The sequence below is a fragment of the Cimex lectularius genome, unplaced genomic scaffold (genome assembly GCF_000648675.2).
Source record: "Cimex lectularius strain Harlan isolate CLEC.00 unplaced genomic scaffold, Clec_2.1 scaffold224, whole genome shotgun sequence".
Lineage (NCBI taxonomy): Eukaryota > Metazoa > Arthropoda > Insecta > Hemiptera > Cimicidae > Cimex > Cimex lectularius.
In genome coordinates, this window is record NW_019392750.1 from 480,582 (window position 1) to 507,756 (window position 27,175).

Consider the following 27,175-nt stretch of genomic DNA (forward strand, 5'->3'; position numbering starts at 1 on the left):
GGAAGGATTTTCAAGTTGTGGAAATAAGTTGTTAATAAAAAAATAAAAAAAATAAATAAACAAAACAAAATTGGTGACACTTATTTACAGAACGAGTATAAACCGTCCGCAATTACGGCAAAAGGAATAAGACTGGTTGAAGATGAAACTGTGAAGTATTTAGGACTACATCGAGGTATTGAAGGCTATGGTGATTGCATGATCAACACTATCAAAAGCTCTTGAAAAATCAGTCTAAATACAATCACCTCGTAGTCCTTCGGAAAAAAAATTGTATTGTACAGGGTTTCCTTTTTACATGGCCCAGCTGAATTTCTCAATGAATGACTCTATATAAAAAAAGTGTTTAATATTTTTTAGTCTACTTTTAAATTTTTAGCTTTTTTTTAAGAAAAATTATACAGGGTACTTCAGGCTCAGTCGAACTTCAAAATTTCAAATACGACCCTGTACATCCTGATATATCATTTTAAAGGATTTTTTACACTGAAAACAATGGTGCAATCTGATTTTAAATTGATCAAAAATGAGAAAGTTATGGCAAAAAGTTGGAAAAAATTACAATCATTTGTTGGCTATTTATCAATCACATTTCACGTTCGAAATGCCCGCCTTGCGTAAAGATGCAAATATATTTAACCACCAGCTCTTTTTAACCACTCTTCACCGGTGCTCAGAGCGATAGAGTCAGGGGAAATGGCTTTGCCGCAGTTCTTCAACCGAGTTTGCTATGAGGGTTATGATTAAGCCGTAGACACTGTTTTAAATGGCTCCACAGAAAAAAGTCAAGTGGAGTTTAATCGGAGAGGAGGCCAACAGATCGAGCTATGAGGTCTTATCCACCTATCAAGGAAGTGATCTCACCTGCAAAAAATTGTGTGTGGGGCATCCATCAAGTTAGAGAATCATTCTTTATCGTTGCAGAGGAGCATCATGTAATAATGTTGGTAAAACGTCCCTCAAAAAATGGAAGAACTGAGCACCATTTAAATTATTTTTGTATAAATAAAGCCCAATTAATTTATTTCCGAGAAGTCCACACCAAACGTACTTTGAACCACCTTATGATGGCAAGAGTACGAAATTCTCAGATTTTCCACTAGTCTAAAAATATTATTTTTATTAGTTATTATTATTAGTTTTTTCTTTTTTTTCTTGGTTAATGACATCGGCTTTAGGAAAATCCAGCCGAGCCATCAAAAAAGGGCACCATGTTACATTACAATCATTTTTCAAAGGACTACAAGTTGATTGTATTTTGAATAGACGTTGTATGTAGATCTTTGCGAATGAAAAGCAAATTGATTTGGAATAATAACGGTTTTAAATATTGGGTTTATGGAATTAACAGAATACTTTCAAAAATTTGGCCTGCAGCAAGTTGTATACAAATTGGTCTACGATCACAATTATTATTTTTATTGCCATTTTTAAACATAACTACTTTCAAGTTCATAAAGAAAAATCCTGTAGATAGGGATTTGTTAAAAAGAGAAACTAAAATGAGAGCAATAGCAAGTTTAGTTTATTTTAATATTTTATTATGAATTCCATCTGGTTCTGCTCCTTTTTTTACATTAGACCTGTCCCTTTTAAGTAATTATTATTCCGAAATGGTTATTTTTTTCTTTTATGAGCCTGTTATCTTGTGTAAGGTCATGAAATTTCTGAGTCGAAAGGATTTTCCCAGTTGTGGGAAAAAGTTGTTAATTAAAAAAATCTGCATACTAGAGAGAAATAAATTGAAGCGATGAAAAGCGGCCTGGAAGTTAGGCCGTTTTACCGCTCGAGGCAACCGAGAAGCTCAAGGGACAAAAAGAGCAGAAACAAAACCGTTTATGCATTCGATTATTTTCCTCCCATTTTTTGGTTTGTAAGTCAGGCGAATTAGGCCGGGGAAAATAAATGAAGGTGCGCGTTCCACCGGCGTCAAATAAAATAATACATATTTATCGTTGTATGTCGGCGTATCGTCCCTCTGTCTGCGCCGGCGAGTAACGGACCAATTTGAATATGAATAACTCTCTATGTATGAACATGCAAATATATTCCGCTCCCGGGCAGGAGAATTGTTTTGTTTTCGTCGGCCGCCATTTTGGTCTTCCCTCTTCACCAATGGGTTCCCCACCCGGTCGCCCTTCTTCCATCAACCCCTCTTCACGATTGAGTTCCCCGCTTAGTCAATCACCTGCACAATTGATCCAAACCGTTAATTTTTCATTTGCAATAAAACTACTCTCATCCTTTTTGTATTGGGACGAGATAACTGGACTTTCTATGTGGCGGCGATTCAATTAGCAACGGCCGGTTGGACAAAATCATCTGATTTCATTGAATCGGGAATATAATACATTTTTTCTACATGTTCAAAAGTATTGATCCAATGGTTATTAACCATCCAATTTTGTTATTAACCAAATAATACAGGTTGATCGGAGGCGTTCATATTGCAGAATGATCACTTGCAGACATATGCTACAATTTAAACTATAACTATCTATGATTTTAGATGATCACCTCACCCAATTTCTGTTTCTATTGTTCTTCTTTGTTACCCAATTTCTTTGCTACTTAAAATTCTGTCACATTTTAACACTTTTAAAACAGTACAATACAATATAGAAATATGAGGCCTATACTTCTATAATAAATAGGTGCAGTTAAAAAACGAGGTTAAATGCATCACATCATAATAAGTAAAATATCACTAATGACCGCTATTATGACAGTACTAAGATCCAAAATATTCTATGGCTTTCTAATCTGGTGAACCAAAGCTCAGCACAAACAAGCTACCCAAACATTAGACAGGATAAAAACTCATTTAGGCTTTATTTATTTATTTTTTATTTAACGAGGGTTCGCAACAGCAGAGGTTATATCAACCCTCGGGGTGCCGGTGTTTTTGAAAAAAAAGCCCATTTGTAAGTATGTCCACTTCGAATGCAGGGCCGCGGATTCGAACCCGGGACCTTTAGCTTACATTGATGAGCGCCGTGTCAACCGTTGCGGCCACCGACGCCCCCTCATTTAGGCTTTAGAAACAATCAAACTGGATAGGAACTAAACACTTCAGGCACACAACAATAATCAATCAAATCAGATACCCATTCTTAGAGATTGGGACTGATTCTTTACGACATCCTATAAAGTCTCAACGTACTACAAAGGAAAAGAAGCATTTTGGAGAGCATCAGATATAATTATATGATATACAGATGGCCCCGATACAAACGAAGGAATCGGATTAGGCGTTTTTTGTACAAGTCCAAAACGTGAGCAATCAAAGTCATGAGGGAAGTAACCTCGGTCTTTCAAGCTGGAATGTACGCTATCAATACTGTTGTCTTAGAAAAGGTTACATTGCAAAAAAACATCCTCATAAGGTCGTATAGCTAAACAGCTATTTACGTATTAGCATGTAAAAAAATCACATCAACACGAGGCAGTGAATGCATCCGAAACGACAAAAACCTGGAGAAACACAATAACCTGGTGATATGTTGGGTACCAGGACACAAGGGAATTTTGTAGATCCAAAAGAGGCAAAAGGTGAAGTGGATAAATCTAGGTGTGCAAGACAGAGTAAACTTATGCTAAAACAACCCTTACCAAGTCTGGTGAACTGACTACTGCATTTAGACAGAGCTAAACTCAGAGGGGTGATCGAACTATGTACCAGTCAATGGCATCTGTGAAAACACCTATGGGAAAGGCAACGACAGTCAATGACCCAGTACTTTCTTAAGAGAATTGTTTCTGTTATGTTAACGACCTGCCTTCCTAACTTAAAGGATCGCCAATGAGAACAATTTCGTTGTTCGAGCTCATTCATTTGACAAAATAAGCCCGAATTGGTTTGGTATTAATGGCTTCAAGGCCGAAGGAGGTTTGATTGGGAGCTTTGTGGGTTTTGATATGGAAATGTTGCTTTCAAGGTCAATTGTGCATATCAGCATCAGTGGTCGTAGTGAAAAGTGGGTTAAGTGAAAATCAAGTTATGTACAAACAGCAAGTTCAGGAAACTATGCTAATCTTGCGAGAATCAGAAAATGTATATTCGTAAGAGATTTTATATACCACTTTTGGAAAAAAGTGTTGAGCCTTTAACTGCTATTTCCTGAAAGTACAATTTGGACTTAATCCACATTTCATGGCAACCACAGATTTGCACCACTAAAAGCATCTTGAAAGAAATAAAATTTAACAAGGATCGTCCAAAACGTTACATAACATAAACTCTAATGTTACCACTCAATCAAGCTCAGCAAAAACAAGCTATTCAAACATTCGGCAGCATTCAACTGGCAAACCTATGAATCACAAGAGCAATGAAAATAACCTCGCCAATACCACGAGAAACACTGCTAAACCATCCTCCATTAGAAATATTAATACAAGGACAAGAGAGGAAATCTCATCTAGGCTCCCTAACCAATCACATTGGATTGGAACTAAAAACTTCAAGCACATGACAGTATTTAATAAAATCAGACACCCATTCTTACAAATGGGAACTGACTGTATATAACATATTTACACATCAAACTGAAATACACGCTATTGTTTTACAATATCTTAAAAAAGGTTACATTAGCAAAAAACTTCCTCAAAAGATGGCCTAGCTAAACAGCTATTAAAGTATTACCGTGTAAAAAAATTACAAAAAAACCAGTCAGTGAATGCATCCGAAACCTCCAAACTCTGGCGAAACACAATAACCAGATAATATCTTGGGTATCAGGACACGGAAATTTTGAGTAACGAAAAACAGATACATGGCCAGAGGAGTATCTGCAAGGGCATATATAAAGTCAATGGCATCTGAAAAAACGTCTACACAACGTGGGCATATTGAATGATGGCCCCATTTATTGGTTAAGTAATGAGGATATACATATTTCAGTTGGTGCAAGCTATTGTCTACCTGTTAAATTATTTTACTGCGTGTATTTATTTCTGCAGTTAACTTGCACCTTTGATGTTTGTTTATGTCAGTGCGCGAGAGAATTAATAGAAATCTTGCCATTTAATCAGTCAAAATTATGAAGATAACGAACGGGCGCCTTTGTGATTTTTGAACGAAGCGTCGGTCTTTATAAAACGGCCTTCGGAAAATGGCAAATCGATCGATACTCCTGGAAACGAGGAAAGGTGAAGTCCGTGTATATATAAAAATTTTTAAACTGATTAGAGAGTTGAGCGAGCAGACGGCAGAAACAGATTTCAATCGTTTTCCCGTCCCTTGTTTCCGTGGAAGCGTCCTCCAGAGATAAACATCTCCCTGCCTACTCCGTTGGATTTTAAGGCTTTACCACCCTGTTCGAAACTTTTATGCCTACATTCTGATCTACTTACTGCTTTACTTTTTTAATTGCTCGAGATTAACGGTTTATTTACATCACCAAGGAATGTACCTTGTAAAAAAAGTTATAAATTTATGATTTAATCAAATGAGCGAAATTAAAGTTAAAAATTTTCCTCCTATAACTTCAGTTCTAATATTTAAAAGAATAAAACTTTTGAACTTCATTTATGTGGAAACATACAAATCGTTTGAACCATTTGTTTTAAATAACAAAACACGGTTGTATAGGTCTCGATAAAAATATAGGGATGCTCAATGATACATGGAAAAAATCTACTTGCGTAATCCCATCTGAAGTATGCTTTGATGGTTGCTTGGCTATATTCTTGTTTTTGTACCCTTTGTTCAAACTGAACCGAGGGCCATTCTCAACTGGTGTATATTACGAGGGGCTTTCAGTATTTGGTTCCAGGATCGAATACTCTTGCCCCCGTACCTTCCTGCGTTCTACATCCATCCGTGTACCAGCAGATGATCAGAAGTAAAAAAGGAGGAAAATATTACACACACACCCCACACATAAAACGGAAAGACGCAGTAATTATAAAACTCACTACTAACAGTTTGTTTATCTTACAAATTAAATGTGGGCAACCAGAAATTGACCGTCAAAAGTTATTATATGTTAATTTAAGAATAAAACTCGTTATTTTATCACCAGAGTCTCAGTTTATATGCCAGGGTATCTCTTCAAATAGGAAGACAAGAAAAAGGCTTGGGAAACCACAGTGAAGAAGTTGATGGCCGGGTATAACTGGAAAAACAAAAATCTCTGGATAGGTTTCTTGAGTGATAACTGTAATAAATCAATAAAATGACAAAATAATAAACCCCTTCATGTCAACGGGAAGAACAATATTAAAAGCGTAATGCTTTAGAGGTGTGAAGCATAGTCGTTGATCCGAGCTTAACAGTATCTTTTTTGATATAAAAAATAATTTTTACGGGCTTTAATGAGTGTTTAGGTGGCTGCAACGGTTAAGGCATTGATACAGCGATTCAGCACTGTACGTAAAGGTCCCAGGTTTGAACTCATGGCCGTTGGATTACCTTTACCTTACAGTTACGCCGTGTTAGCCTTAACCGTTGCAGGGAAATGGACATGCAAAACAATTACACACCTGATGATGATTTTTGTCTTCCCCACGCATTGCAGCATTTTTGTACTTCCTAATTCCTTAGTTCAGTCCAATCGACTCGAGCCGTCTCTTAAGAAAGTACTGGGTCATTGACTTTCCTTTCCTTTCCCTAAGTTTTCTTTGCATCTCAAGTTACGTCTACATTGAGCGGTTGCTTCGCATTCGCAGATTATATGGATGGCTGTTTCTTCCTCCTCATTACATAAGCTACATATGGGGTGGGGTCATCATTGAATATGCTTATGACGCGTTGGTGTTTTCTCAGATGCCATTGACTGGTAAATAGTCCGATCACCCCTCTGAGTTTAGCTCTGTCTAACTGCTGCAGTGAGTTCACCAGTCTCGGTAAGGGTAGTTTTAGGATAAGTTTGCTCTGTCTTGCACCCAGTTTATCCATTTCACCTTTTCCCTCTTTTGGATCCACAAAATTCCACTGTGTTGTCCTAGTACCCAACAGTGCCTGGGGAATACAAGCCCCGCTTCCCGGCATCCCTTCCTAGTACCCAAAATATCATCAGGTTATTGTGTTTCTCCAGGTTTTTGACGTTTCGGATGCATTCACTGACTCGTGTTGATGTGATTTTTTTACATGCTAATACTTAAATAGCTGTTTAGCTGTACGATATTATGAGGATGTTTTTTTTCGCAATGTAACCTTTTCTAAGACAACAGCATTGATAGCGTGTATTCCAGCTTGAAAGACCGAGGTTACTTCCCTCATGAATTTGAAGAGAAACAAACGAATGAATTGGATCAGGCGATTTTTGTACAAGTCCAAAACATGAGCAATCAAAATTGCTCATGTTTTGGACTTGTACAAAAATCGCCTGATCCAATTCATTCGTTTGTTTCTCTTTGTTGATGCTCTCCAAAATGCTTCTTCTCCTTTGTAGTACGTTGAGACTTTATGGGATGTCGTAAAGAATCAGTCCCAATCTCTAAGAATGGGTATCTGATGTGATTGATTATTGTTGTGTGCCTGAAGTGTTTAGTTCCTATCCAGTTTGATTGTTTCTAAAGCCTAAATGAGATTTTATCCTGGCTAATGTTTGGTTATCTTGTTTGTGCTAAGCTTTGGTCCACCAGATTAGTAAGCCATAGAATTTTGATCTTATAACTGCCGTATATAGCCAATAATCCATATTCGATTTTAGTCCCTAAGAATTGCCTCGAGTTGTTCTTGTGGTCATTAGTGATATTTTACTTTTCATGATGTGATGCAGGTGACGATTCCAGGTTAATTTTTTATCAAATAACCTCAGGTTTTTACCTGCAGCTATTTATTATAGAAGTATAGTCCTTGTATTTCTATATTTCTTTTGACGGTTAATGCAATTAGTGTAGTTTTTGAGGGGTTTGATTTAATTCCCCATTGTGTGTCTACCAAGTCTTTGAATGAGCTCATTACGATGATGATGAGAAAAACATACTGTTTTAAAAGTTTAAAAATCTGACAGAAATTTACGTAGCAAACAAATCGGGTAACAATCAATAGATAAGGTAATCATCTAAAATCACAGAAATTTTTATTTCTAAATTGTGACCCATAAAAGTAACTAAGTAAACGAGATTTAAAATAACAGTCATAACCACCTCTGTTACGGCCAATTTGAATAGGCGATGCGGTCAATATCACTATTTGAATCGGTCATTTAAATTATTGAGATAATTAGTATAATAATAATAGTTCTGATCGAACGGTCGTTTGTCAATCAACCGCTAGTTGCATTTCACACGATTTTGATGTTGCGCGCACGTGAGTACTAAATCAGGTCCGTTTGTCCGAGGATGATTACCGCAATGGTCTGGGGTGTCGAAGATTTATGTCGTTTATGATTTACTGTGAGATTTCCTCGGCCCCGAGCCAGCACAAATTGCTGACTCGACTCGTTTCGCCCTTTCGAGTAATTTCCCTAATTAATCCTACTCGATGGTTAATGGACAAAAAGCGGTCGAAAAAATGTCTTTACACGAGTTATTCTATATCGGATTTAATCATTGTAATCAAATAGAGCTGTATTAGGTTAACTTTTGTCTTAGTTAACCTGGTTGCAAGGTTGTTCAATTTGCAATTTGGCTACTCGTTGTATTAGACATAATTCAGTGATAAACCTCAGGAAGTGTTATCTGTTTCAGTTGGTTGTCGGCCTTTGAGATCCCTGGGCCGATATGACTCCTGCGGTCCGATTTTCGCCCTTGGCATTTGACGTACTTTTGCAGGGGAAGATGGGGGAAAGTTCGGTGGGAGCCATTTGTTTTAGATCGACCGATTGTGGACCTAAAGGCCCCTCTATCGCCGAACAGATGCATTTTTCCCTTGCATTCAGAAAAACTCCTTTGAAAAGATAATGCTATATACTGCCCTCTGATAATAATAAAGGGAAAAAACGAAATTCTTTGTGGCAGACAAAGTGACAATCGTTTAGTTGAACAAGCAACATGAACTCAAGCCCTAAATTGTAAAGTCTTATTTGTATATAGTGCCCAGTTCTTGCTGGCTAGAGTTTCAAGGCAAAGGAGTGAAGAAACGTCTCTCACTTGACTGGAAGATAAACGTTATCAAACTTCAGATAAGGATGTACGTGTAGAAATGGTATCGTTTTGATACACGTCCTGGGCCTCGTATTTAACTGTTTTAACAGTTGGGTTAAATTGCTAGTTTGCTCCGTTATCTGGGAGATTGTAATTAAGTGAGTCTGTTTGGGTCTTTCACGTTATTTATTAGACAGGTTGTACCTAGAAAGAGAAACCTATTTCAGCAATCAAAACCTGTTTAATCGGTTGTCTCTACTAGATAGTAGTAATGACTAAAAACCGAATTTTCTGCAAACGTGCGATAAAAACCTCAAAAATTGCAAAAAAAAAAGTGTATTAAAGGTAAAAAATAACCATTTAAAGTTCTCGAACTCTTATTCACAGAATACAATTAATTAAAGTCTTAAACATAGTTTATGTGATTGCTTATTTTATAATCAATCGATTGTAACACATCTATAAAACAGAATACATAAATACATTAAATTTTGTCAATTACATTGGAAAATATACAACGGGATGACGACAATAAAGTCGTTCATTCGTTGTTTAAGTATAATTAATATTACTAAGTATTTTCCATTAATTAATCTTTAATTAAGGTTTTGCTTGAGATAAAAAAGTCAGTGTCACGAGCGGGATTTGAACCCACGATCTTCGGCTAGATACGCCGCTGCTCTACCACTTGAGCTATCGTGACTTCGATTCACTCAGACACTAACTTCCCATCTCAACCCCACCTTTTGTAACACTGACTTTTTTATCTCAACCAAAACTTTAATTAAAGGTTAATTAAGTGAAAAGAATTTATTTGGTCAAGCGGACCACGAAACCTAATAAATGTAATAAGCAAAATGAAGTATACTTCACTAAAGCTCTCCGTGGCCACTTTATTTGTCGCCGAGAATCAAATAGATTACACGACATTTGAAAAATGGCAAAAAGGAGGGAAAATTCTGTTTTAACAAAATAGTGAGTATTTTGCTATTGATACATATTTGTTCGGAATAATGAAAATATCTTCTATAACACCTTTGATTTTTATACCGTTAGGAAGCTGCCTTTATCTTCTGTTCGTTCAAAATTTTCTAGTGAGGAAGATGTGTTTTCAACCGATTTCTTCTTGCGGCACAATAATCCTGATTCTATTGATAAAATGCTTATGCTCGCCGGAGTGAGAAGCATTCTAGTCCGTTTTTTTGAAGCGGTAACGAAACCCCCTTTGGCGATGCTCATCCTTTGGATGTTACAGTTTCATCCAGATGTCAGTTATTAGCCGGGCCGAAGGCGGAGGGTCGGCTATGTTTGTTTTGGTGTGGGTAGGGTAGGTATGTATATAATATAAGAGGAAGATGCTACATGGGGAAGGCATGTGTTCGCGACAATAGTTTTTGAGAAGGGGAGATTATAGCACCTGCCAAGGAGAGGGACCCATTGTCGACTCCCCTCAAACCGCACTGTTGTCAAACCAATAGAAGGCTAATATCCACATCCACTCCCCTTCGCCGGCCTTTGTGCATCACTCAATACCATCGACGACTTTTCACGTTTTTCGCTTCCCTCCGTGGAGGCGAAAGGCGATATAAAGGTTCTTTAAAAAAAATATGAAGAAGAAGCGGGTTCTTAAAACTCCAAGGACAACTCTGTCAAATAGTAAACCGTATGATATGGCTACGGTTGATTGTTTATACACTGATGGACAAATTTAACGCAGCCCTCAATTTATTTAGTTTAAATTAAATCCTTTATCTTTCCACATTAGTTACAGGTAATTAGAAGCTATCGGAGTCAAAATCAGTAAATATTGATTTGTTTACTTCCTTTGTTTACTTTTGTACTGATTAATCCCATTTGCACAAAAGTAGCATAATAGAAATGATAAATGGTGGATAAGAGGTTGTTTTTATTTCTCTACCGCTTTGTCCTATATATTTAATATCACAATCATTACAATTGAGTTGGTAAACCCCGCTTTTTGTCAAGTTGTCTACTTTGTCTTTAGGTTTTGAGAGGATGTTTTTAAGTGAACTCGTACTTCTAAAAGCTATTCTAAAACCTTCTTGTTTAAAAATTTTACTAACTTTTTCCGATAATTCACCAATGTATGGCAAACAACGGAAACCTAATGATTCATTTGTGGTGGGGAGGCTGAGTCCTATTGTTGATTCGTTTAAAGTTAATTTTTTTATTCTTTTAACTAGCAACCTATCAATAAATATTCCTTGATACCCGTTGTTTTTGGCTAAGGTTTTAATAGTTTTTAATTCTTTTTTATAGTTATCAGGTGTTAGCGGAAGTTTTAACATCCGGTCTGGCCAAATGAAACCAGCAGCCTTTTGGGACCATGGGTGGGAAGAATCCGCTGGTATCATAGTGTCTGTAGTTGTGAGTTTTCTATATACGTCCATTTCTATTAGGTTGTTTATTATGGACAGTTTTAGGTCTAAAAAGTTCAATCAACCATCTTTGCCAATTTCCAATGTAAAATTTATATTACGGTGTAGAGAATTAATTAATTGGAGGAATTCTTTGAGAGCCTCTAATGTTCCCGACCATATGCATAAAATATCGTCTACATAGCGTTTCCAGAAATGAACATATTTAATTAATTTGTTCTTTCATTTGAAAAGAGTTTTTTCGAAATTATCCATGAATATTTCAGCACAAAGTGGGGATAATGGAGACCCCATTGGCAACCCTTTCATTTCGTAAAATTTATTATTGAATTTACAATAATTAGATAGTAGGCATATATTTAAGAGGTCTATTATATCATTTTTTACAAATTCGTTAATAGAATTCTCGGTAAGTTTTTGCTTTATGAGTTTAGTACATTCTTCAACGGGGATATTTGTGAATAAATTAGTAACGTCAAATGATACTAAAACAGTTGTTGGGTACTTTGATGTTATTTAATTCTTTTATCAGTTCTAAAGAATTGGTGATACCGAATGTAGGTTTGAATTTGGTGTTGGTTTTAATTATTTTGTCAATTGTACTTGCAAGTTTATGGCATGGGGAATTATAAAAGGATACTACTGATCTTATAGGTTTGTTTTCCTTATGAATTTTGACTGTACCGTATAACATTGGGGGCTTCGGGTTCATTGGTATTAGTTTTTTAACTGCATATTAGTCATCTGAGAATTATGTTTTATGGCCGTTTGAACTCGAGTTTTTAGTTTTAAGGTGGGATCTTTTTGTATTTCTTTACACTCATTATTATTTAGGAATTCTTCAACTTTAGAAACGTAATTATGATGTTCAATGATAACTATTCTATTTCCTTTATCGGCTTTTAAAATAACGTTGTTGTTACTTTTTAACTTTTTATCAATAGACCTAATTGTACGTGGGTTATTTAATTTATTTACGTTTAGGTTTACCAAGTTTTGCTTAATTATTTCAGCACATTTATATTTTATATTTGTATTTATGTTACTACAATCCACCGATGAACCAAGGGATAGTAGTTTTTTTGTATCCAATTCTGTTTTAGGGACAAATTTTAAGCCTTTGTTTAATAAATTGGTTTCTTCTTTATTAAGTACCATGTTTGTTAAGTTTATAACCCTTTGGTAAAATTTAACTGGAGTTTTTGCATCTTTATGGGTATTTTTATTTTTAAGTGAACCGTACTTTAAGCTTTTGATTTTTTTTAATCTAATATACTTTGTTCTTTATCAGTGATAAATTTAATTTTTGATCGTGTATCATAATCGAACTCATCCCATTCTACTTGAGACAATAATGACGCAAGCCTAATGTGTACAATATATTGATAAAAACATTTTGTATCTCTTTGACTGTACAATTTATGTAATTCATTATTTAAAATGGTTTTTTGGCATTTACTTTGTAAGAGAGTTGAGCAGTTCTTAACATTTAATTTAGCAAGAACGAATTTTGGGGTGAGATTTAATTTCAAATGTTGGGAATTGAACCAGATTGATTTGTTAATCTTTGAGCATGAAAGTCTCAATTTATAATAAAGATTTAAAAGTACTTGTTTACTAACAGATTTTAAGTAAGTGGAGGTGATGTTATTGATTGTGTTATAATCCATTACTGCTTTGACTAGCAAATTAATAGAAATGATAAATGGTGGAGTGAGTGTGGTGTTCAATCCTTTTTTTAAAAAGGAGGTATCAGCGGGTTCACTTTGGCAATTCATGTCGAGAGACGTGGTTGTAGAAGTCCTTCAACCTGATGATGAGCTAAAAGGCTCGAAATCCGGTCGTTGCAAAACAACTTACTGTGAGTAGGAACTATCTTTTTAAAAAAGGAAAGTAGCATAATGCCCTTCCGATCTGCTATGCCTAAAGATCGCTTGCTGTTAATCTTTTTCCTTCGCGTATCTTTTTCGGTTTGGTCTGACATCGTTTCTTCATATTCAATGATGGATTTGTATTTAACATAAACATAAATACTTGATTGTTATATATTTACAAGAGATATTGTAAATATATATCACGCAATAGATGCCACCGTCCCCTACATGATATGAAAAGATACTTCTCATTTTCTAGTTTAATTAAATGTTAGCAATAACATCGTGAAAGATTTGGCTATAATTTCATGAATGTACAAAAGGAAAAAATGGAATTATGACAGGACTTAGCCCTTCCCAGCTAAAATTCACTTTTGTAACGTGGCCAGAACAGATGTGTACACTATGTGGAAGTCGCGCAACACGTTAGAAACAAATTACTTGAGATTGAATATGACTAAAAAAACATATACGATACATAGTAACCACGGTGATTTATGTGGAGATGTGGAAATACAAGGTTTGCATAACCTACGACCGTTTATTCCCTATTTTCAATAACGATAAGGTCTTTATTCATTTAAATTACAATTTTGTTTCTTATATTTTTCTTCCGAACTAACGAAGGTAAGGAAGCCTTGTATTAATGCGGGAAGTCGAAAAAAAATTGTCCTCCAAAATCAAAATTTCCATTCCCATTTTGCGTTTCAGACCTTTCTGAACAAATTTGGTTGCGTGTCTGTCTGTGGTCACCGGCAAAACACCGAAACCATGAGACCAATTTTTATGAAATTTTCAGATTGTGCGGCTCAGTTTCTAGGTGGTCCCGCATGAATTTCATCCCTTTCGGATCAACGGTATCGCGCGCGCATATGGAAACGTAAACTCGCGTACATATCTATAACTCCGAAAACATTTGTTGGATTCTTATGAAAAGTTCAGGTATTATGCGTGTTGCTTTCTAGATGATCCCGTATGAATTTTGTTCTAAACGGATTGACATATGCGCATGCGCATGCACAAAATATGAATAAGCTATCTTATACTGCCCATTCATTTAGCAATGTAAGATAAAGGTCCCGGGTTCGATTCCAGCATCCCTTCATTCGAACACGACATACTTACCAATAGGCTTTTTTTTTCAAAAACACCGGCATTCCGTCGGTTGCCCCATAGTTGAAATACACTTGTTAAGGGAAAAAAAAGAAACCACATTGATCGTCCGATGGAATCTTTTTACATTTCTCTGTGTTTTAACCTAACAACACAAAAAGAAAACTAATTAATTTGTTAAGAACAAAATAAGGTAGATAATTCTGATATCGATATAATTTATCGAGATATTTAAATGCAGATTTGCAGAATGAAATTAACTTGAGCCACTCTTTGACTTTAAAAAAGGTTTTTCTGTGTCCGGGAGCAGTGCCTTCATTTCGCACTTATGACCGTCATCCATACATCCGTCATATGGCACGGATCAAAGTTTTGTCCGTGTCTAGAAAAAGGCCTAGACCGACTTGTTTATGCTTAGCGTGAAGAATATTATCTGTGATACAGTGCAGCTGCTGTAGGTAAGGCAAGAGTGCTGAGGCCGCCTGCCAAACTTGTGTTTTTCGAATGTAAGGCCCAAGATACATAAGTAGATGTTGGAGCAAAAGTTTTTCAAATTTTTTAGATAAAATCGAGAGTACACTTATTGGCCGGTAGTTCCCTGGAATATAGTCGTCTTTTATGGTATTTGAATCATCACAACAACGGCATCATCATTCCAACCATCCCCAACCATCGGAATCTCATGAGACCAATTTCATTATGTGCAAAAACGGTCGTACTTTAATAAAATATATATTTAAAACATGGGTATTTTGGACTGAAAAATGGCAGTTAATTGATATCCGTAAAAAATAGTTGTGGTTAAGTTTGAGATTAAAAGTATGATGTTTCATGTGTTCAAAGGTTTTCACGAATCGTGTTGTCAACTTCAATTTAAAACTGCGTCCATTAAAAACTTGAGAATTTATTTAAGTAATTAAGCGTTCCAACTGAGTTGAAAATCTAATAAAACAGGAACGGATAAATTCCGTTAGGAGAAAGACATGCAGTTTACAGACTTCTTGCTCAGTTTGCAAAATCTATTTAGCATTTGGATTTTACGCTGTTGTACATTTTTTTTAATTTATAGTCATATTGTATTCCCATCTATATCGTCTATTTTCTGGCGTGGTCGTGTTATGGGCCTGAAATTGCTGATTCCGCAGGCCTTTATTAATTGAGTCGTGAAAGCGTGTCAACCTTTGATCGAAGATTGGCCCAGGTCCTTTGATGTTAACAGATCCAGCGGCCATTTCTTAGCCTAATCATGGCGTCATGAGCAACCGGTTCCGCGCAGGTGGGCATCATGAATGTCATGAAATGACCCGACCTAGTCGCGGTGATGTTTAAAACTGACCTGCACGGTATACCTTCAGCAATTCCTGATAAAAGCGTGATTCTTAACAGTAGATCGCAGTGAGAAGCATAGAAAGCAGTTTCTTCAAATCAATAATTATGACCAACCAAAGAACTCTTGAAGGTAAGAAGCAAACAGAAATAGGGAAACCTAATATGGCGATGTCGAAATCCGTGGAATCACTGACAAATCAAACAGGCCAACATACACCGTAAGCATCAATGTTTCAAATAAATAACGTACTTAAACTTACCTTTTCTATTGGACTTTTTTGTGAGCTGATCAAATCGAATTTTGTTTAAATGTAACAGTTGTTGAGGTTGATCACATCAGAGGTTATGCACTTTAAGAACATTTCATTTATTGTACTTAAGTACATCGGTATGTCTCAGATTGCTAATGATAAAAATAATCTGTAATTTGTCGTTACCGATCATTTTGGTCTGTCCAATCTACTGCACCTAGTCTGCTAATCTTCTCTGCGTCTTTCGAAGGGGATAGTGTTAATTTCTCAGGGATAAAAATAGTTAACGTGTGTTATTCGGCTTAGAGAATGTATAGATCAGACCACAGGAGGAAATCTGACAAAAGACAATCTGCATATATCTTTTTTTTATAATAGGTATTAAAAGTTTTCATTCCCTCACTGTAAACTGTACATCAAACTAAAGAATAGTAATAATAATTAACTTTCGTCCACTCCGGGTATTCAAAAGATCTGTACGAATCGAGAGCATGTTGAATTTTCTTTCACACCAGCAGATCAAATCTCTGGAATTTAGCCCTTTTGTTACAATGCATAACGGACAGTAGGAGTAGGTTGGCCTGCATAAGATAGAACTTTCCTTCCATAGCTCAACCAGCTTTAGGTTTTTTATTAGTTTTCCCGTGAGTAGAAAAGGTTTTCCTTGTCAGTCCATCACTGTAGAAATAATATGTACTGTAGTTTCCTTATCTTCTTGGCAGAATCAATATATCTTTTTCCAAGGTGTCCATTGAGTCAACAGATCCCAAATTTTGTTCGGCTTGGCCTCATCAAATGATCGACTGGCACCCTATCAGAGAGAAGAAAAATGGAAAGACCCAAAAAAGACTGGGCAACTACAGTGAAGAAGTTGATCGGCAAGGAGATAACTCGGAAGACAAAAATCTCTGGGGAGATAAGGTTTTGGCTCCCAGCTGTATTAATAATCGATAAAATAACAAACAATTAAATTCGCTTTCCTGAACCTTGATAAGCAAGGTCATCATTGAAAGCACAATGCTTTAGCAGGGTTAAGGTAGGATGGATTTGTGAAGAAATACTCAGCACTCTAGGCTAGAAAAGAAAAATGTTAGCAAAAGAGTAGCTGAACAGCGGATCTTAGTTTGGCCACATAAAGGGATGTCAAATCAGCATTAGCCAAAATCTATGGCGGATCCACCAGACGGAAGAAAAAGGAATCACAGCGAAGGATATAATTGGAAAGACATCTCTGGTTTCTAGTTATGGGTTAAACTTCGTTTCTGAGGCAATCGGAGTACAGAAGACGTCCAATTGTCGGCATGGGATGGAGGGTACGCAAAATAGGTATAATTTCCTTTTCATGAATTGATGCCTTTGAGGGTTGTCCAGGTAAATGCACAATAAATACTCTTGGGATCGAGGGAGGCAAATGAAGTTTTACAAGGTGTTGTAGAAAGGGATTTGACGATATGTGTGGGGGGATTTCAAGTTGTTATAATTACAATACTGAGCCGCGGACACGTGATCTGCTTTGATTGTTCTGGTGTGAATAGGGAGCGTAATGGGTAAGCCTGTTGGATGGCCACGTGATCCGAAGAGAGGTGCAGCCCAATGTCACAATTTCATGATTGACAAGTCTAATTGCCCCGTCCTGTATATTTGACAAATGAATGAAGTCGACCCCTCGCCGATACGCGATATTTACTATCGCCCCCTGTGCCTTTTTTGACTCCTTAAACCACTATTGGCACTTATTACTTGCCCAGTTTATTTCTGCCGACCGTGACTTTTCATAAAAGTACTTGAAAATCTCTACATAAGTATAAGTTGATATGATGTATTCAAATTTCCGAATACCTCTATGCCTATGCTATAGAGAGTCGGTCTTTTATAAGTTAGTTACATTCCACTTGGCTATATTTAAATCTCTTGATTACATATTTTATGTACTGTAAATGGTTTAGCGACTCTTCTTCTTCCTTTGATGCATTCTGTTGCTTCTTTCTTTGTAACAGTCGTCATGAGGTTTATAGATTGTTTCCAATGAGTGGTTTTCTCACTTTCAGCACATAATTTTTTCTAAGAGGCTCTTTGATAGTATAGATCACTAAATATATGAATAAAATAAAAATACGAAAGGGTTAATAATTTATTAGTGGTGTAGCAGCCCCTTCCCTTGTTTCTTCGTTCCTCTAATCCTGCGTGTTTTGGGACCACAGAATATTAAGCGGTTCTGGGTTCGAATCCCGTCATAACCTACAGAATTTTAATTGAATATTATCTGATACAAGTATTGTAAATCGGTATGACACCCAATGGGTAGTTGGACGTTAGGGATGGTTACGATGCATGTTCATGAAAATACTTATGATTTCATCTTTTGAGAGTACCTCGTGTTCTGTACTTATAGCACAGCAGTAAGTCCTAATTGAATAAAGAATTTGATCATTAGTCCCGGCTTTAGTAGCTGTATTTCTTCTACAGTTGGGTGTCCCAAAGCACTTGTACCTGAGGAATAAATTTCCTTAAATTGTACAGGGCGTCATTTTTAGATGGCCCTGATTTTTTAGATGTTTAATATTTTTTAGTCTAGTTTTAAATTTTTACCTTTTTTGGGAGACAAATTATACAGGGTAATTCAGGTTCAGTTGAACTTCAAAATTTCAAATACGACCCTGTACATCCTGCTATATAATTTTAAAGGATTTTTTACGCTGAAAACAATGGTGCAATCGGATTTTAAATTTATCAAAAATAACAAAATTATGGCAAAAAGTTGGAAAAAAATACAGTCATTTGATTTACTATTTATTAATCACGTTTCAAGTTCGAACTGCCCGCCTAATATGCAATGATTTGCTCTTTTAAACCACTCTTCACCGGTGGTCTGAGCGATAGAGTCAGGGGAAAATGAATGACAAGCATTTTCTATCCTTTGCCACAGTTCTCCAACTGAGGGTGCTGGGTTATGATTAGCGTACACTGTTTTTAAATGGCCACACAGAAAATAGTAGATATGAAAACTCCGGAACTATGAAATTCCGCCTCGACCTACCAAAATGAACCAAAGTGATATTAACAAAACAATGCATTTCCACCCCAAAAATCATTGCACTCTCTTCCACTTGTTACCATTCCGATATCTATTAATAAGAGCTTCCGTGATAATTACTCTTGCAGAGAGAAAAAAAAAGAGAGAGAGAGAGAGAGAGAGAGAGAGAGAGAGAGAGAGAGAGAGTGAGAGTGTGATAGGGAGAGAGAATTATGATGGCGACAAAAGGGGTTGGTGTTTGCTTTGAATGATTGACACAACAAATAATTGTCCCTCCAACAAGTAGCCGGTCCCCTGTTTGCCCACTTATAACACCACTTAGCTTTATCATATTTACTGATTGCCAGCTGACTCTTAGAGCACGTGGGAGGGGGGATAAAACTTGGATGTTATTGTCCAGGATTTGGAAATAAGCCTTCCTTCGCCCTATTCTGCCCCGGCCCCTTTTATCTCCCTTTGAAATGGGCTATTAGGGGATAGCAAACACGTGACTGGACGTGCAAGGTATCAATCGAACTCTTTATAACTATTTTCTATTGTTTTGACCCGCTAGATGAACACCTATTATATAATTATTTGTATTTTCTTATTTTTAACTGTTGTCATATGTAAAGTATGTTTTGGCCTGGATTTAATTTAAAAGAAAACATTCTAAAGTCTTTTTTTAGGGGGTCTTTAGTTCTATATTGTTGATTTATATAAGCTCAATTTGGCCCATATATGCACTTCTGTACATACGGAATAACCCTTGAGTAGTAGAGGGCACCTAAGGGAACCTGCGAGGCTTCTGTTGGGGTTCCCGGCCCATGAGGAGCTCTTGCAAAGAATGGAAGACTATGACGGCGGGTAGTATCGACGGGTGCCCCCGGGCTCGGTTCGGCAATCTGGCTGCTCTGGGTCTCAAGCGGGGCAGCGAAAGGCGTAGCTCACGTTATCTGAGTTCGACTGTTCGGCTGTTCCTGATTCTGACGCCGGGGGAGAATTGGAACACCTCCACCTTGCCTCAATGTGCGATTCAGGGTTCGAATCGCTAGGAAGAGTCTCTCAAGCCCAGGTGTGAGCGACACTCGGCCTTCGGGGAGTAGCAGAGAACCGAAAGGGAAACTGCGAAAGCCTGAGGAACCGGTCGCCCACCACGAGCGCACTATTTGTGAAGAATGGATACTTGCGATTGAGTTTCCCAATCCGGCCTGCGGGATTGAGTTCCCGCAGACTCGGATTCATCCCCCCGAGGCGACTGGCTGGGATAGGGCCGACTTGTTCGGCTCTTGAACGGTCATCTCGTCTCACCCACCCTGGGAGTCGTAGCCCACTATGTGTGGAGCTGCGGCAACGACGGGTGGTATAGTGTGGTTTGATGCTCGAGACCCCGAACGGCTCACCTCGTGTTCACATCCACGGCCCTTTTCTCAATCCGAGTTCCTTCATTCTATCCTGTGACCCCTCCCAACCCTTGGTTGCAAGGATGTATCCGGGCACAAAATAATGGTGCAGCCCAGAGGGCGTGGCAACCTCTCTGAAGCACAAGCTGTACTCGTGTCGGTCTAGGGTCGGCATGAGCGGCGGGTGCCTTAGCAGAGTCACACGAGGGCCAGTCCACCAGATCCTGTCTGCATAGACGGGGGAGGGTGTAGGGCCATCTGTACCACGGGGTAACTAAACCTTTCAAATTCAGCCCTAGTTACACTGGGAACGGATTCGTGGTGGTACTTAGTGACGCCCCTGGCGGGAACTTAGATAGAGGCTGTCTTCTATCTGTGACCTTCGTGAAGCTTGCGTATGGCCAGCGTTATTACCCCCGGCCTCACGGGAGAGGTTGCGACCGGACGACAGCGACAGCGGAGGACGCGATGATTACGCTGAATAGTCCCTCGATTGCGTGAGTAAGCGAACGGAAACGGGTAGTGAATCGGTTTCTCTGACTCGAGTATGCTTTTCATTGATGTGCGTATGACCGGCGTGGTCTCTATCTCGGGAGTACGCGGAGAACAGGCTGATATATTTCGGCCTGTTAGCCCTTTGCGTGCGGCATACGACCCGATGTACAATGGGGGCCCGACCATTCGGAGTGGACAAGCGGAGAGCGAGGTTGTCTTGGCCCTTTGGGGCTGGGGCGCCTCTACACCAATTCTGCGGCGGTAACAATATTCCGTCGTATGCGGAGGTGCGTCAGCTCTCATCTTGAGAATCAAAACGTCCAATGAGGCCGAATAGGCCAGGTGCGGACGCTAAAGATCCTCTTGTCTTGTATGATTGTCACGCCTGGAACTACACGTCCAAGTCAAACTGGAAGAAATTACAGCGCCCTCTATTTGACTAAATTTTTAATTTCCAAAATATAAGACTATCTTTTCATTGAATTGTACATAGTTGCCTTATTTATATAAATTATTTATTTATTTGTTAAAATTATTTAAATTTATTCACACAGGCGATTTATTTGATCGGTTTATTGGTTTTATATTGATTTTAAAATTTGATTAACTAAATCTGAGTTGGTTATGTAATTTAAATAGTTAATTGTTGTTATATTGGTTTTGTGATATTGCCAAATCGACTTAACTTCTATTGAACCTGATTTAAATTATTTTTATTCCTTTTGCTGTGGTTTACTTATTTTTATTTACGATTTTAAATTAAAATAACTAACTAATAATTACGTCAATGAAATTAAGTCTGGGGTTCAAATAGAAATACATATGCAACGGTTAAAACACTTGTTTAAACTGTAAACCTCTATTCTATTCTGGGATTTTTGAAGTCCTTACTTAACCCCCTCATAATATCAATAATGTATATATATTAAAATAATAAGGTAAATATCAGCAATATATATATATATATCTGACGTAGGGAGGTTACTTCTAAGTGTCGAATGCCTAGTGTGTCGTGTCGGCTTAACATCGCGTTGTCCTTGTTGTATTTTTGTTGAATAATAAAACGTATTTTTGTGTTGCAAGTGATTTCAATTACTGTACACTCCTCCCTCATCCTACAATTGGGGGCCGCTTTACGGTAGCGATAGGTTGGAGTTTTGATATTGTTGAAAACACGTGCTCGTTGTGCCGTGCCGTGACTTTAAATTTTTGAGTGTTTTGTCGAACTGAGAAATGGGAAAAAACAAAACCAATTTCCACCCAATGGGGACTCCTGGAGAGCAGGAAGAAGGAGAAGAAAGGCGAAAAGGTCCGTCACCGGCTGAGCCTAAGGAGGTAGGTGGTTTTAGCGTGTTATTTCGTGACATTGAAGACGCTATTCGCACTTTTTCGTGAGATGAAGAAGACAATTTACAAATATGGGTATCCAACTTCGAAGACATGGTTTCACTATGCGGGTGGAACGATACCCACAAATTTATTTTTTCGAAGAGGAAACTCTCAGGTTCGGCGGCCATGATTGTAAAGTCAGAAAGAGGCCTTTTTTCCTGGGACCTATTAAAAGACTTTGGAACGAGAATTCTCTAAGCCAATCAACAGCGCTGAAATCCATCTCCTATTGTCTAATTCTAAAAAGAATTACAGTATTTTTACAGACTTCGCGAAATCGTGAATCGCGGAAACGTGGACGACCAAGCATTGTTTTCGTACGTTATAAAAGGAATCAAGGACTCCGAATTTTATAAATCAATCCTATATGGTGCTAAGACGGTGAAGGATTTCAAAGAAAAATTATTTATTTACGAACAAATGTTGAAAAATACTATGACGGATTTAAAGAAATTATCTAAAAATGTGACAATGGAAACCACTGATAGACGTTTCATGGCGCCGGGCTGAACAAAACCGACTTTGATGTATGGCGGGCTTCGCTACTATAACTGCGGAGAAGGGGACCACAAGTCCGTGGATTGTCCGCATAAGGAGAAAGGCAGATGACGAGGACGACCCAATCAGCTCGTTACAGCAGCCTAGTCATTCGAGGGCGAATGACATCTCCAGGATGGTCGAGCTGTAGGATCGAAGCTTCCAACCATTAATTTATCCCCCTGCGGGATAACTCAACAAAAGGAACAGCTGACAGAAGGAGGTTACTTCTAAGTGTCGAACAGCTAACAGAGGGAGGTTACTTCTAAGTGTCGAACAGCTGACAGAGGGAGGTTACTTATAAGTGTCGAACAGCTCACAGAGGGAGGTTACTTCTAAGTGTCGAATGCCTAGTGTGTCGTGTTGGCTTAACATCGCGTTGTCCTTGTTGTACTTTTCTTGAATAATACAACGTATTTTTGTGTTGCAAGTGATTTCAATTACTCTACACTCCTCCCTCATCCTACATATATATATATTGCTGATATTATGCCTGTTAATATTCATTTAAGATTTAGCATTCATGGTAAATTTAATTTAGAAGATAAGAAGATCGGTTTAGAAGATACGATTATTCTCCCCCCTGTAATAGCTAATATATAAATACAGTTTAATTTTATCTATCCATTCATATATATAATAAGGTAATTCCTGCCACAATGGAGGGATTAACGCCCAACTACCCTTTGGGTGCCATATAGCCGGGGGTTAGATCAGTTTGCAATATTTTCTTTCCAATTATTTTCAAATGAAATTCCAAGGTCTATGCCGGGATTGAAACCTAGAACCATACATCACTTAATTAGTGAGGATAGCAGATCAGATTTATGGGAACGTCAAAATTCAAATTCTCCATAGGTGAATCTATAAATTGAAAGGAAATAATAATTTCGACCGTAAAAATCTATATTTAATCGTATTAGATCCAAAACCGCCGTTGCAAGATTGTTTCCTACTTTATCGATAATGCAATGTTTGAATGGGCTGTGAATTCGGTTTGAAAGTTGGGAAGGGACCGCCAAGCCTCGCTCATTTTCGACTGCGGCCGAGCAGGAGGTTTACAGTTGATTATTGTGGGAGGGGGGAGGAAAGCGTCCAGCACGAGTCCGATGAGTCCATGCGCCGATGCCGGTGGTGCGCACCATTGAGCCCGTCCCCCTATTCATTTCAAGACAACTTTCCCTACCCTCCCGCCCTCGCCCTTTTTCAAACGGCTTCAAACAAATCGAGGGAGAAACCTCTCTCCGCCATCGTCCTCATTATCTTATCCATTTAGCCTCATAACAGAACGTTTCAATTTTTTCCTTCTCTTATTTTATTGAAATTTGTTTTTAACTTCTACAACTAGCCATTAGACTTTTTTCTCTTCTTTCTAGAAATGGAGGTGTTGGGAGAAACACATTACCTCTAATGTAATGTAATGTTTAGTGAGGAAAGGCTGCGGGCCCATTATAGCGGGTTGGGACTTCAACATCTAACAAGTCAGTACAATTTAAATATTTTGAAATATTTAATATTTTTCCAGTTTTCCTGTGTTAAATGATTTTTTACGAGAAAACTACCTGCAACTTGCGAACGTCACGTTGATTGATGAAATATGTGAAAACCTTCGAAGTTGGAAAATGTCCATTGAGCACTACTTCCAGTGATGCAAGACCATGAATGGGTGGTCAAACAGTTTTCAGTTTCGATAAAGCCAACCAGTCCATCTTCAAATAAATGCGAATGTTTTGTAGACATTACTTCAGACTGCATTTTAAAATTTATTTTCGAGAGTACTTGCCCCCATCAACCACTCCTTGAAAAAGCAAAACGTGTTCTTCCATTTGGCACAACTTACCTATGCAGATCCGGATTTTTCATGAATACAGCCACCAAACTAAATGCCTAAGCTGTCTAGATGCTGACCCGACATTCGTCTCCCACTGCAAAAATTAAACCCAATCCAAATTGTACAAACTTAAAACAGTTTTACTCTTCATTACTCATTACTCATTTACTCATTACTTCATTAATCATTCATGTTCAAATTATTACTTTTGATTTTGGTTTTACCTACCTATTGATTCCGTTGTATCCAATTTGATTTTTGTGTTCATGATTTTGTAAATAAAGTGACGTATGTCATTCTAATGTATGTTTTCAGTCTGACATCACCTAATTAGGAATGAACTGGCTGATTTATAAAATTTTAATTTACTACATACTATAAGTATCTCATTTTAAATATTTAAATGAGAGAGATATGCCTTGCATTTTGTTTTGTGTTTAATGAATTCAACCGTCCCTTTTACAGTTCTTACCTTTTTAGCCGTATTTTTTTTTACAGATGTGTCTAGACATTTTGAGATTATATTCTGATTGTATTTTATTTGTGTATATGTCAGGGGATGTAGCAAGTTCTCAACAAGCTTTAACATTTATCAATTATGACCAAAAATTGAACATATTTTAACCAACCTGTCTAAAAGCCGAAGAGTAAATCAACACAATTTAATTTTACAATTGAGATTGTAATTGGGTTGTTCTTTATCTTTCTTCCAATACGTTATTGAAAATAATTAAATGTTAAATCAGCAGAAACATTTATTCATATTTCATGGAGGAAAAAATAACTTTTAGGGGTACCTTATTAATATTATATAAAACAAATATATTTTTCTTATATATTTCTATATTTTCCTTTATTGGAAAACATGTTTCAGTGTTCTAGTAGCTAAGAGTTCATTGATATTTTATGATTTCCTTGCTTCGATTTTGTTTTCACCACTGATTCCCCTTACTAATTACAAATACTTGAAAAGATAATCATCAATTAATTTTTTGTCTCAATAAAGGAGGAAGTTATGAAGGAAATCATAGGGATTTGACGAGCCGGCGTTCATTTCCGTTTGCCTTGCTTTAATTATCTCTGATGTATTTACACTATCGTGGGATTGGAAAAATCAATGAAACATTTTTCAGTCGTAGATAAAAAAATGTTTGACAGTATTCCATTGTTTGTTTAAATAATTTAAAAAAAATAATTTTCTTCTTTTGTTGTGCACGTATTTCAAGGTTAACATATATCATTTGATTTTGTTTTATTTTATGCTGTTTTATGTAGGAACAATTAAATAATTTGCAGGATCGTGTTAAATAAGATTTGATAAGTATAGATGAGTAAAGTAGACCAATAAAATTCGTTTTGTAGAAAACAATTCGGATTCGTTTTAAGAACCTTTTAAAGCCCTCAAATACCAATTTTCATCGTAATGAAAAATATGCGTTTTTGGTTGGATTCGCCACGGGCAATTTTTTCCTCACTCAAGGTCCAAGCATTACATAAAAACTCATTCTATTTCAGAAAGGTAAATGTTTCTTCTTTCATGCTATGTCAATAAGATTTTAATTTTATGTAATTATAAGTGAGAAACACGTGGATAAAATCAACAAAACCACCCCAAACGTTTTATTTTCTATCTATTATGGTTCCGATTTATTTAGGGAGACCATTTTTTTGCCATTTCGTGTAGTTTATAAAGTTCTTAAGCTTTATAGTTTTCTTTGGATCGGTGAAAATTGGTGGTAAATCTTTTGTGTATTTCGAAAATACCTAGGCATTTGGAAGGCGTAAATTTTGAGAAAAACAACAAAACTTTATTTTTAGACACACTTATAATGAAATAACCAGGTGGCACATTAATCAATTCTCAATAAAAAATAGTCAACAACTACAACTCAACACTAACACCATTTACTATCACTAAATAACACTACATCAATTATATCAAACACAGACGAACTAACATACATTTCCATGTCATACATTCACGGTCTATCACACAAATTAACCACATTTCTCTTTTCTGGTAACTTTAAAACAACCTTCACAAACTAAAAAACTATTCACACCCTTCTTTTCCAAAATTAAATATCTTACACCAGTAAGAAATAAGTCTGATGTAATTTATAAAATCAATTGTAAATTTGTTCGGCAGCATATATTGGAATTACACCCCAATAATTAAATAAAGTTAAAAGGGTAAAACACATCTATGATTGCAAAAAACCCAAACAAAATCCTGCAATACTGGTTATACACCATTTTAAACACCAACTCAATTTCGATTTCAACAACCCAAAAATATTAAACGCAAAATAAAACAATCATAAACGCAATATTTTAGAAATGGTCTATATCAACAGAGATAAACACAGCATCAATTACAGAACAGACACATGCAAACTCAGTCGCAGCTACGGTAATACCATAAATCAAATTTTATGTCAATAACATACATATAACGCACAAAACATATAATACAACATAAAAAAACAATCATTACACTCC

At 36.9% G+C, this 27,175-nt stretch overlaps 1 protein-coding gene across 1 annotated transcript in view; it reads left to right on the top strand.

Moving 5' to 3' along the window:
- Nucleotides 1–27,175, top strand: part of LOC106668894 (paired box protein Pax-6) — a 165,416-nt gene that overhangs the window by 31,997 nt on the left and 106,244 nt on the right. Inside the window, exon 3 of the mRNA XM_024227243.1 lies at nucleotides 24,219–24,323. Coding sequence (XP_024083011.1) covers nucleotides 24,263–24,323 — 61 coding nt within the window. The 5' untranslated portion in view covers nucleotides 24,219–24,262. The remainder of the gene's footprint in view (nucleotides 1–24,218; nucleotides 24,324–27,175) is intronic.